The sequence below is a fragment of the Alosa pseudoharengus genome, unplaced genomic scaffold, assembly GCF_046254945.1.
Source record: "Alosa pseudoharengus isolate Yale_2024_CS ecotype anadromous, Long Island Sound unplaced genomic scaffold, YU_APseudo_1.1 YU_APseudo_1.1_scf_3, whole genome shotgun sequence".
Taxonomy (NCBI): Eukaryota; Metazoa; Chordata; class Actinopteri; order Clupeiformes; family Clupeidae; genus Alosa; species Alosa pseudoharengus.
Genome location: NW_027468718.1, coordinates 47,630,213 through 47,642,712, shown reverse-complemented (window position 1 = coordinate 47,642,712; position 12,500 = coordinate 47,630,213). Strand labels below are relative to the sequence as shown.

Below are 12,500 nucleotides of genomic sequence, written 5' to 3'. Positions count from 1 at the left end.
ATTATGAGCCTGGTATCCACCTAGCTATCTGAATGGAATGCGTTTCAGTCGACTCAGCATATCATGTGCTTCATGTAGCCTAAATGCTTGGAAAACGAATGATTGAAGACCCACCAATTCTACTACGTGGTGACTGAGAGAACCCAAAAGGTATCAAACTTGCATGTAACATCGTGTTAGTGCATTTTGACATTGTAAACGTTATTGATGAAGAGTGAAACGCAGTTCAGCTACTATTCATTGGTTACATTTGGGTGCCCCCTCTGTCCTTTGGTGCCCAACGCAAAGTGCGTGATGCGCGTGGTGTGAGCGGTGGCACTGCCAGGCTACACAATCTTTTTCTGCATTTCTATCCCTTTATTCTCTTCAATTTAAGTTCACAGCACAAAGCTGACATGCACAACAGCATAGTTTGTGTTTAATCAAGAATCAAAAAGATTAGCGTGGCACTACTTTAGATGTTTCATTAATTTACTTGTGCTATTTCGCTAGCAGAGAGATCTTTCGGTTTCGCTCACAAAGTGCACTAACTATTATGTTCTTCATAGCCTTGTCTCTGACAAGCTGAAAAGAATGAGCGTAGGCTTAGGCAATGTCCATCCCGCAAATAGAGTCCGCCTGCGAGTCTGCTGCAGCCACAGTCATATAATCAGTATCAGGAGATAACGTTCTACTATTTTGCGCGGATTTTTTCTCCTCTGTTGTTCTCGCGTGGTGTTTGCGAATATGTATCAAAACAAAACAAGCGCTTAATTTTGGGTTAAACTGCATTGTAACGCGCGTTACTGAAGTTTGTACTGAGTAAATATTACCCAATTTTTTTTTTGTAATGCCTTACATTACCGCGTTACCGCAAACAGAAATATATTACAGTAATTACATTACTTTTGTAACGCATTACTCCCAACACTGCTCAGCAGTGTGTGTGTGTGTGTGTGTGTGTGTGTGTCAGCATTACTTTGAAAATGTGAGAAAGTTCACAATGGTAGGCTATTGCCTGGAACAACACAATCAACCAGGTTTCCCCGAGGAACCCTAACATGCACCATGATGTGAAATTATATGGAGCTACATTTGTCTCAATAATAGTTGTATATGCGCAGAGGGGGATCCACAAATATTTCTTGATTTGCATGTGTGTTTTGATATCTACAAATAAAAAAATCAGATTTGTAACTCGTATATTGGTTTTTACAAATATAGATGTGCATTTGTAAATAAAACATTTCATATACAGTTCCAATTCTATGAGCCCACCTGAACAGCTGTTTTAACGTCGCCAGCTGTTGGGGTTTTTTTTTAAGGCAAGAACTGACAGTGTGAAAGGCCCAATTGATCTTTTTCCAAGTTTACACTGAATAAGGAGAGGTAAATAGGCCTATTATTTAGACAGAAGTAGCTATTGCACTGGTAAATAGATCACATAAATTCCCATTGAGAGACTGTATAGCCTACTGATAAGCTAGCTAGCAGGCAAACTAACTTAGCTAACGTTATATTATCACCATTTTTTCTTTTTTCTACCTGTAGGCTATAAGTTAACCCTTTGTTCACGGCCTGCTTAAACACAGCCCATAAGATAGGCTATCAATAACTAATAAGGTCGAGATTTCACTCAAGCGTCTGATGTTCATAACTCCTCTGTTCTAGAATCTTTGGTTTTAACACTTAAAGCCTCGGTTGCTAGGTAACTATAAACAAACTCAAAGATTGTAATTCTTGATTTCGCTTGCAAACTGACGGTTTTATGCGTTTACTAAACAAAGATTATGGAAATTAAACACCACTTTTCCATCAAAAAGCTTGCTGTAAAAGGCATAACTTGTTAGATTTAAGAACTAGGTTCGCTAGCTCTGTGTGTTATAAGTCCCATAGAACAACACTGCCATCTACTGGATTAGAAAGTGTCAGCAGGCTACTTGTGGATCTGGGTGGCTTCTCTGCCGCAAATTTTGTCTCAAAAATATGTACGTGCTGATCCACGAAAACTGTGTGTCCTGGTGATCCACAAATGCAGAATCACATTTCAAAAATGAAATTTTCGGTTTTACAAATGGCATTTTATTTACAAATGCACATCTATATTTGTAAAAACCAATATACGAGTTACAAATATGATTTTTTTATTTGTAGATATCAAAACACACATGCAAATCAAGAAATATTTGTGGATCCCCCTCTGCGCATAAATATTATTGAGACAAATTTAGCTCCATAAAATTATTTCTGTATGTGTATGCACGAGTATTGCATTTATTGTCGTGTGTGTGTGTGTGTGTGTGTGTGTGTGTGTGTGTGTGTGTGTGTGTGTGTGTGTGTGTGTGCGTGTGTGTGTGTGTGTGTGTTTGTGTGTTGTCTATTTGTCTGTATGTATTTGCATGTGTGTGTGTGTGTGTGCATATGCATGTGTTTTTTGCACTGTACTCTGTTCCCCATTTTCCCGCCTGTTCCCGTTCTCCACGCCCATATTTGGACGGGAAAGGAAGGGAATCCCGTACCGTGACTCAGGTTTTTTTTTCTTCTTTTGGAGCCAACCCTAACCCTCCCTCCTTCTCTCCTTCCCTCCCTCTGCTCAGTCTCTCTCCTTCTTTCTGTTTCCCTCCTGCCTTTCTTACCACAGACCACTCCTCCCTCTTTCCCTCCCTCTATCTCTCTCTGATCGTTCATCTCTCTCCCTCGCTCTCTTTCTCACACCCAGTCTTTGCCCTGGCTCTGGTTCTGACGCACACTATGGACTTGACATTTGCGGTTTGCATTCCATGTGGCTGCATCAAGACAAAATTACTGTAAAGATGTCACTCCCTCGCTCATGTTGTAACCCATGCTTCTTTGTTTTATGCATCCCCCCTCCTTCTCTCTTCTCTTTCTCCACACACAATCACACACACACAACAGAATTCCTAGTCCGTTATAACCACGAGGATGGAATTTAAACACTTGAGAGTTATATAGTAGCCTACCTTTGGAAGTTATTTAACACTTTTGAATATGTAGCCTACACACGCTAATCAACAAGTCAAATAACTACTAAGAACTTTGAAGAACACATTTCTTCAATACTGTCCTCGAGTAGTTTGACTCTAGGCTACTCTTCTTAACTTGGGAGTGACTGCCCTCTAGTGGCTATTACAGCATTGAGTTTTCTTTAGGAGACTGCTGATAGTAGGCCTTAATTTATATCATCCACCATGTGAAAGGGTCATGATACAAATAGAATCATAAAGCACCAATTCTCTTCAGCAATATTATCCAGCAGCAATGACAGCACAACAGTAGACTTACGAGTCTATTTATTGCACTACTATGACTATTTATTGAACTTATCGATATTTAATCGGTTTCGTTTGTCAAGAAAGGCTTCAGTGCAATGGTCCACATAAATTGCCTAGTGTAGCCAACTGTTTTCTACATTGTGTCAGAGAATTTGTGTCAACTCGAATCGCAACGTCGATACTCCTTTAAGGATAGGCTACCCTGTGGAACATACCAAATGCGAGTGTGGCTCTGTAAATAATGTCCGATTATGTCCGATAATGTCTCGGATATTGAGAGAACAGTCCGAATACTACCAACTAAATGATAATAATACGTATTTATTTTCAAGTGTAATATGTTTGATGTTGAGCTAATTATTGTTTGGTTGCTTGTTGCTTGAAACGCAACACCCCCGTAATAAATCCACATACAAATTTGCCGCCATTTTTGGAGCTTGCTGCGCATGTTTTCATTTACAGAACTATCTTCTTCTAATGCAATCGTCTAATGCAAAATAGTTACCGCTAGGTCATCACGTTTGGAATAAAATGTCGACAAAAAAGAAACGCTCCCCTCATACCGAGAATTCGAGATGGGTTGTTATTGCTGCTGGTAGGCTAACAAACTACTGACATTACTGTGTCTGGCAAATGAACATGACAACCTTAACGTCAGATAACTATTTGTTAGCGGATGGTAGTTAGCATTGTGCAAACCATTGCGATCCAGGTGGAAACATACATTTACAATAGCTGATTGAGTTAGTGTGCAGGTTTTATTGCGAGTAAACGATAATCAACTAATAGGCTAGCCTACGTATAGGATTTAGGAACTCACTGGCATGTTTTCTGTTCTGTGATTAGACTCCATAGTTGATGTTCCCAAAACAGATCATGGAGAGCCTACATTTGTCAGACTCCGAAACCCTGCGACAGGTGAGTTCAATGTCACTCTAGGACCTTGACTGTCATGAAGTAAAGGTTTGTTGTTGTTGGGTTATTCTAAAATATGTTTTCATTTATTAGCCCATGAATACAATGCACGTATCTAATGAATTGGTGCGAATGCATTGGCAGGAAATGCATCATTGTACCTGTTTGGCAGTGGAGACACAGATCTGTATGAGGTGAAGGCTTTTACTGAAGACTACCATTCCTGGTTCATTGGTCAAACAGTCCAGAGAGGTAAGGACGAGGATATGGGGGTTTGACTGCTTTCTAATGAGATTTGGGTTTTTATTCTACTCCATTTAGAGGTATCTTTAGCAATTCTGGATGCTGTGTGTGTGTGTGTGTGTGTGTGTGTCAGATGGCAGGCTGCTGTATATCACACCGATGGACCCTGTCTACCTGCTGCTGCCCTATCTGCAGAAGTCTGGGGCTGAGGTGAGACATTGGATGGCCGGGACAGCACGGGACACTTCTTTCCCTCTCTTCCTCAGTCTTGTCTTCCTCTGTCTTACAGACAGGCTGCACCAGGCACGTAACTGAAGCGCTCTGTCCGCAGAGTCTATAATCAGTGGAAGAGGCTTCACCAGCCGTGAAAGCGGGCCGGGATGGATATAAATATACCTGGAAAAAAGACTAGTCTTTTTTAAAATTATTTTTATGCACTGCTAACGGATAGCTTCAGTTGCGCAGGTGATGTAGCCTGCCAGTTACACTCAGCCTTTCTCCCAATCTCTCCTCTCCCCTGCTCTTGTTCTGTCTCCTTTCTCTGTTGTGGGTATGGCCCAGGCTTAGCTGTATCTGTCTTCATAACACGGCTCTCCATAATGCTGCAAAATGCTCTATTCACTTGAATGGGCCTTCCCAACATTCGGAGGTCAGATATTTCTCGATAACAGACCGTTGCTAAGTATAACGGATCACTGTCAAGGAAAATGGGTTTTGTGCTTTTTATTCACATCTTTCATATCACTCCGCAAGTAGTCCGGTCACTTCTTGCAATGGAACTTCATTCAAAAGTGTAAGCAGACGGTTGATCAGCTGGGTTCTAAAGAATGTTTGATTTGCGAACTAGCGTTAGTTGCGAACTATTTGTTTCATAGCAAAAGCCACATTGAAACGGTAACAAATAAATGTAAAGAGTCATATCATGTGTTGTTTATTTTTTCGTTTTGGCAAGTAGTTACGACTTTTACAAGTTTTATATAAATGGTAAGGTACTTTACAATCAGAATTAATTGGCAAGCAGCTGCAGTTACTTATGTTTAATGCGGTATTGATTGCCATTGTTTAATGTTTTCAATAAAAAGCAACCTATCTACAATGAACAGAAAGAGAGTTAGATACAGAATATGGTGGGGAAGCAATGTAAAAAAAGGGCACTCGTCAGAGGAACTTGAAGTTTTGCTGGACGAGGTGAGCTTGCACAAGGTAATACTGTTTTCCAGCTTTCGGAATAACTTGTGCAACAGCAACAAAAAAGATCTATGGATCGACATGGACTACACGGCTACGCGGCCGGCGCCGTTTTTGATTCAATACAAGGTGGATCGCTGTCATAGTTGGTCGCTTACTGGACACCACATGCTTACCCATTGATAGATCTTAACAATTTAGGCCATCCTTAAAAATATTTTTGTTTGCAGTAACAGCCAAAAAAAATAAAAAATGGGTCGGTAGGTAGGTCAATATTTTTTTTTTCAAGATTCAAAGTAAAAAAAAGTAAAATTTTGGTCATGGTGATTACGTAGGAATGAATTTACACAAATGTGCATATCGTGACGTAACTGACTGGGTCTTCAACCCGTGCCTTCAGGCGCACCATTGCAAACCTCATTCTGATGCAGGTTATATAGACCAGCCTTTCTCAAACTTCTTTGACCTGAGGCCCGGTCATGGCAGACTTTGGGGTCATAGGGCTCATCCTCATGTACCCATAGAAAGAAGGCTACAATAGCTCTTGGCCACGTTATATTGAAATTTGACTATACAATACTCAATGCTATACAGTGTATTATACAGTCTCTGCTCTGTTTCTAAGTAAGTTCCAAAAAAACAACGTCGTTCTATTAAGTTTTGTTAAATAAATAAATAGCCTTCCAACAGGTTGAAGCGGAGCTTTGATACCAACGTTATCGATTAGTTTCAGTTTCTCTCGCGCAGACGCGCATTGAATGAATGCTCATACCACCACTTAATTGTAGGGCTCCATGTTTAATGACATCGATAGCAGAAACGTTTGTTTTCTTTTTTCGTCGATCCGCAGTTTCTTGATCAACTGCAGCAAATTTTCAGATGAAGCTCCGGGCCTAATTTCACTCCACGACTCCGGACCAGCAGTCTCCATGTTGCGAACCCATATTTTGAGAAATGCTGAATAGACCACAACCAATTTCAATACTCCGACACGGTCACCGTTAGACTAGGGGGAATGAGAAAAGATCTGGCCACAGTTCTTCCAGAACTTTGTGCCAAGTAAAAGCGTTATCAGTTTGTGTGAATGAAACGAAGCGTAGGCCATAGTGTGACATGCGTAAAACCAATGGTGTAGAGATGACGCCACAGGGTTTTATTTAAGTGAGCCACGTTTGCATGTAGGCAATTTATATTCACAGTACTTGGGCCTACTAAAAGAATATTATTTTATTGTATTTGTATTGGTTGTTTAGAGTAAAAAAAAACAATAGGTCGGTATTAACGCAAGTTTACAACCGGCAAGTCGGTCAGACTAAAAGGGGAAAAAAATAAATATTTGGGTCGATTCTAAATTGACAGGGTCGGTCGGGTTACGGCAAACGAAAATATTTTTAAGGATTGCCTTAGAGCCAAATTCTTTGCAAGCTTTTAATTATCAAAAGTGATTGCCAATTTGAACGCTTTAATGACATTACGAAATAACTTAACATAATTACCACCATATTAGTTCTGATACCAAATAAAGTACACTTCATAAATAGGTCTGTATCCATTGCGAACATATTTTATTATTAGTCGTTGAGCCACAACATTGTCAACATACCATAGTTTGACTTGTAGGCCTGCTGCGCTGATTTCTAAAGACTGCTGCACAGTGGTGGCGACTAGCGTCTTGAGCTCAAACAACGCTAAGAGAGAGCTTACGAGTGGTCGAGACCAACCTTACGAACGTGTGACTTACAGAAGATATACTTAGCTTACGAACGTGTCGGGAATCATGCCATAACATTAAGAGAGAGGTTAAGGAATAGGTTAAGAACTACTTAGCGATAAGAACGTTTTGGGGAACCGGCCCCAGGTATCTTTATATGGGCAAACATGACCGCTTTTTTTGTAAGCAAACTTCAGAGGTCTTCCTATGAATAGGATCGAATCCGATTGAATAGGATCAGATGGGTAGAGCTGGGCAATTGCTTTATTGCCTATGTAAGCTGTTCTTTATGATGTTAATCGTTTTGTGTTAAATGTCTAACTGGCATTAATGGTCAAAGATGCAGTCAGCAATTCCTGCCAAATAAATTACACCCCTCTGCTCACTGACTGTGAGGAGCAATTCACCGATTGTTTTTTTGGATCAGAATTGCAGGCTGCAACTTAAGTGATGTTTAATAGTGACTCTCTGGCGTGTAGGGGAAGTTCCAGCCGGTAGAGCAGGTGGTGAAGGATGAGGAGTTCCCAGGATGCACCAGGCTCCTCAGCTGCACACGCTCACTAGAGTCCCTCCATCACGTGGCCGAAGAGAAAGGTGAGGACTGCTGGGGCTCCATCACATCAGGATGTGATGACCACTCGTTACACACATATTATAGACAAGTTATTAAGTGTGCTTTGCAAAGCACACTTATTGTTCTTCTTAAGTTTTATTAAGTGTGCTTGCTTGCAAAGCAGCACACTTACTGTTCTTCTTAAGTTTTATTATTTTTCCCGTCTCCCTAATTTTTTGTCAGCTCTAGCGCCTAGACACCGTTCCAACTTTAAATGTCCGGTCAGTACCGGTGTAAGTTGGTCGTGAAGATGGCGCCAGGTGGGCGTGTCGTTCTTCCGCCATATTGGATTAAACAGAAAGCGAAACTAAATTTTCACAGGTCACAAATTTGGTCAGAACGCCACGAAACTTGACGTACAAGCCTCACAAAAGTTACCAGAAGGATTTTTGATTTTCGAAAGCGTTTGCCCGTCACAGCCAAACGAAATCGGCGGCGATGCTCCGAAACAGGAAGTCGTCCATATCTCAGGAACACTGTCACATATCGATAACAAATTTTGTATATGAACTGGGGACTCCAGTGTGAGGGTGCATAAGCTAAAAAAAAAAAGAAAACATTCCAAAAGTTTCCAGCATTTGGCAAACCACCCACCCGTATTTGGTAACTATCACCTTCCACATTTGCAGTTGTACTTCATTCACAATGCCTTCCAAGTATGCACAATGTCTATGGGCAGCCTTGCCCAATCATGAAATCCTTGCTCTGCCATGGGATAGTATGGACTTACGAACTGAAATGGTAAGGAGAACAGTAGCTATATATAGCTTACATAATACAGTTGTTTTCACATTGACGGTATTCAAATTAAAAATGTCATTATTGTTAAATATCATGATGGGAGAGTATTATTAAAAATGTTACAAGTATGCAAATGCATATGTTTACGGGCATTTAGGTTTTACTGTGTTGTTTTGTTATAAAGACATGCAAGGCATTCTAGGCCGTAATGAACAGTGGTCGGCAGCACTCCATAGGCTACGTATTAATATGAATAGGTGTTTCTGTAAACCTAGGGACAATAAACAGCTATCTCTGTTACAAAAACGAGCTGGTAATCGCTCATTGAAGAGGGAACTATGATAAAAAGATTGTTTTCCTAAAAGCATGGAGTTGAGGAAAGAATAAGCAAGCAATGTCACGTTAATGTTAAATAGCCTAAATCTGAACGCTAGGTGGCAACGTTGTATTACAATACACTAGTGTACTTGAAATACGGTGTGAGCTTCACAAGTAAGGAAGGTGCAAATATTATGTATTTTATCATGGGAAATTATTGGAAATATTATTTCTTGTTTATTCTAATTGCAAACCACACACATCCATTCGTAATCACAAGTACACTTTTAATACCTTGAAAAGACTCATTTTGTTTATTTGATGTTGCCTAGCAACTGGAACAGACTTCAGGGCAAAGATTCTAGAACAGAGCTTCAGAGAGACACGTTTTGAGTTTGTGGCCAAGTACCTAAAATATCGGTTTCCATGTGTATGTGCTGAATGATGTGCGTCCTTTATGAAAGTAAGTGTTTTATAGAGTTACAGACATAATGAGTCATGTTGTAGTGGTCCACATAAATGTGCCCCTTCTGTTATTAGAATGCTAAGCGGAGATTTAACATCATTCATTTCTTGTGTGGCTAGAAGCTAGCTAGCTAGGTCACAGGGAGGAGATGTTGCTGTAACGTTATGGGATTTATGTTGCTTAGCGTAATGCCATGGCCATTTGATATGAGATGCTTGTACTCGTAACTTCGTCACTCGTAACTTTAGGACTCCTTTTACTAAGAGTAATTCAGGAAGCATTTTAGCCCTAAAAGTAGCGCCTGAGTCTGTGACAGCTTAATCGAGGACTCCGATTTCATTTCAAGTAGCGATGTTTCTGTCTGGTATGGTCACTTGACTTTACACAATAAGAACAAGCTGTCCAGAATTGTTAAAATGGCAGGGAAAATCATAGGGCGACCTCAAAAAACACCAGATAATCTATACAGCACTGCAGTACACAGAAAAGCCATGAACATACTAGATGATGACACCCTCCCCCTCCATTCTGAATTTGAGCTGCTCCCTCTAGGGCGGCGCTACAGAGTACACATGGCAAGGAAAAATATATATACAAAAACTCTTTTATTCCAAATGCAATTTCCATGGTCAACAAACAATGGAAAAACTAGACAGAAGGGAGGTGTAGCCAAGAGCACTACAAATGGGCTGGAACTGGTGCTTTGTGCCTTGTATCTGATGTGTATGCATGTGTGTGTGGGCCTTGTATCTGATGTGTATGCATGTGTGTGTGGGCTAGAGGGAGGGGATACATGTGATGTGCTGTGTTCATCCTATGTTTGTGTGTAATGGAATGAATGTGTCTACTCTATGTTTCCTATGTGTTTTATACTATTCCTATCAGTGAGACCAAAGACAATTTTCATGCAGGCATGACAATAAAGTATATTCTATTCTATGTTTTGAAATGCGTCTAACAATCACGAGGGAACAATTTTGCATTGTAGGCATAACTAAGGGATGCAGTAACACCACCAACAACAACCAAAACTAGCCTACTCATTGTTTACATGTACATTAAATGTAACGTTTCATTGTGAATCAAATTAAAAGATTCTCCTCTTTGCAAACGTTGGCATAGGCATATGGTGACAGATTAATTTAATGTTGCTGGGTGAATCACGGTAAGCGCGAATGAAGTGGCCACTTCTTAATGGGACTCACTGTATGGAAGTGGGAGGTGGTAAAATAGAGATGTTTAAAATAAGATAAAGTTAGGATATGCCCGCTTGACAACGGCAGAGATAACTGGCCTCTGGCCATAGCAACCATCCATTTAGAACGACTGGCCTTCATAGCAACCAAGGATCTTAGCTGTGATTCATGTAGCTACAGTATGCATGCAAAGTATAGAAAGGTGATGAAATATACAGAGACAGGTCAAGAAATATAGTGCAATGTAGACAGTAGTATACAGTTGATTTACAGAAGGTGGTTTAGAGTAATATGAATTAAATATAAATATGTGCAGTGTATTAGCAGTTATCTCATACAATAAGTAGAATAATGTATGTAGATGTAGCAGTAACATTATAATAGTAGAAATAATAATATAGATATATGCAGTGTATTAACAGAATATAATAAAACAGAATAAATATGGATATTCAATATGACAAATATATAACAGATATGTACATAACATACAGCTATGTGCAGTGTGGAAACAGTAGACGTCTGAAGAAGGGTGATTACCCGAAACGTCACGGAAAAATAAAAACAAGTGGGAGCAGAAAACCCTGGTTGAAGCGGACTTTTTCTCTTTTTTGTCCAGTGTGGAAACAGTGTCATTGTAGTGCAGAAACAACATTATAAGAGTAGTAAGAATAAGTCTATGTGCAGGATGAATAGTATAAAGATCAGTAGAATAACTATGTATAAATGTAATTACAGTAGGCCTATGTACATTTGTAAATAAATAGAAAACTATGGGTGAGAGGGATAAATTAATTTCATTTAATCGTAAAAAGTAAATTGCATTCAATTAAATTGCAATTAAAAATCTTTCCAGTAGGCTTTAATGTCACGCAAAAAGTACAACCAAAGCTGAGCTTGATCAACTACAACGTCTAAAGAACCAGAACTTGAGTGTAGTTTTTTGCTGGGTCCCAGGCCATGTTGGTCTGAGGGGAAATGAGAAAGCGGACAGTGCTGCTAAGCAAGCCTTCAATGAAGAAGTCACAGAATGTCAAATCCCTGCCCCAGACCTTAAACCTATACTGAACTCTTACATCTCAGATAAGTGGCAATCTGAATGGGATTAATGTCCCAACAACAAGCAAGGAATGTGAATTTTGGCACATTTTCATGATCCACTGGGTCGTTATGGGCCACACAAAATACGGTGTTGCTAAAATTACTCCTATTGTGGCTATTAGAGACATGCGTTCATGAGTATCCAGCTACATTCAATGAGTTAAGTAAAATACTTTCACACACACAAAAAAAACATCACTAATGTTGTGGACATTCCTTTATTCTGAGATACATCAATAGGCTCTCAAAACAATCCCAAACAGACATAAGGTCTTTATAGAGAAAATCCATATAGATTATTTGTCAAGTAAACCAGTAAAACAGAATTAGGGGATGTAATATATAACATTCACACTCATAGCTCATATTTTTAAAATAAATCAGTGAAAAAGTATCATACACATCGCATTGCCATGTGTGTGTGTTGGAGAAGCTTCCTGATGAAATAATGTGCTGTGTAGGTCGGGGGGGGAGTCAGTGTACTGCAAGTATGGTGAATGGGCCTTACTATTGCAAGCAGAGTACTGTATGTATGATGTGTGTGAGTGATGACAGTGAAGATGTGTGTGTGGGCGGGAGGGGAGTGGAGCAGTGACTGTGATCTAACTTACATATACAAAAATACATATACACACACACACACACATATGCATGCAAACATGCATCCATGCATACATACATACTGTACATACATATATATATATATACATACATACATACATACATACATACATAC

The 12,500-nt window shown here is 39.7% G+C and overlaps 2 protein-coding genes across 3 annotated transcripts in view; both read left to right on the top strand.

Annotated features, from left to right (window-relative positions):
• LOC143099966 (E3 ubiquitin-protein ligase TRIM35-like) overlaps nt 1–12,500 on the top strand; it is a 184,196-nt gene that overhangs the window by 66,161 nt on the left and 105,535 nt on the right. The gene's annotated exons all lie outside the window — the stretch shown is intronic.
• Nucleotides 3,708–12,500, top strand: part of rnaseh2b (ribonuclease H2, subunit B) — a 21,897-nt gene continuing 13,104 nt past the window's right edge. The window contains exons 1-5 of one of the 2 annotated variants that reach the window (XM_076264491.1): nt 3,708–3,867; nt 4,119–4,190; nt 4,332–4,439; nt 4,564–4,640; nt 7,809–7,923. In XM_076264491.1, the coding sequence (XP_076120606.1) occupies nt 3,804–3,867; nt 4,119–4,190; nt 4,332–4,439; nt 4,564–4,640; nt 7,809–7,923 (436 nt within the window). In that variant the 5' untranslated portion in view covers nt 3,708–3,803. The remainder of the gene's footprint in view (nt 3,868–4,118; nt 4,191–4,331; nt 4,440–4,563; nt 4,641–7,808; nt 7,924–12,500) is intronic. The other variant, XM_076264490.1, reaches the window with a different exon arrangement.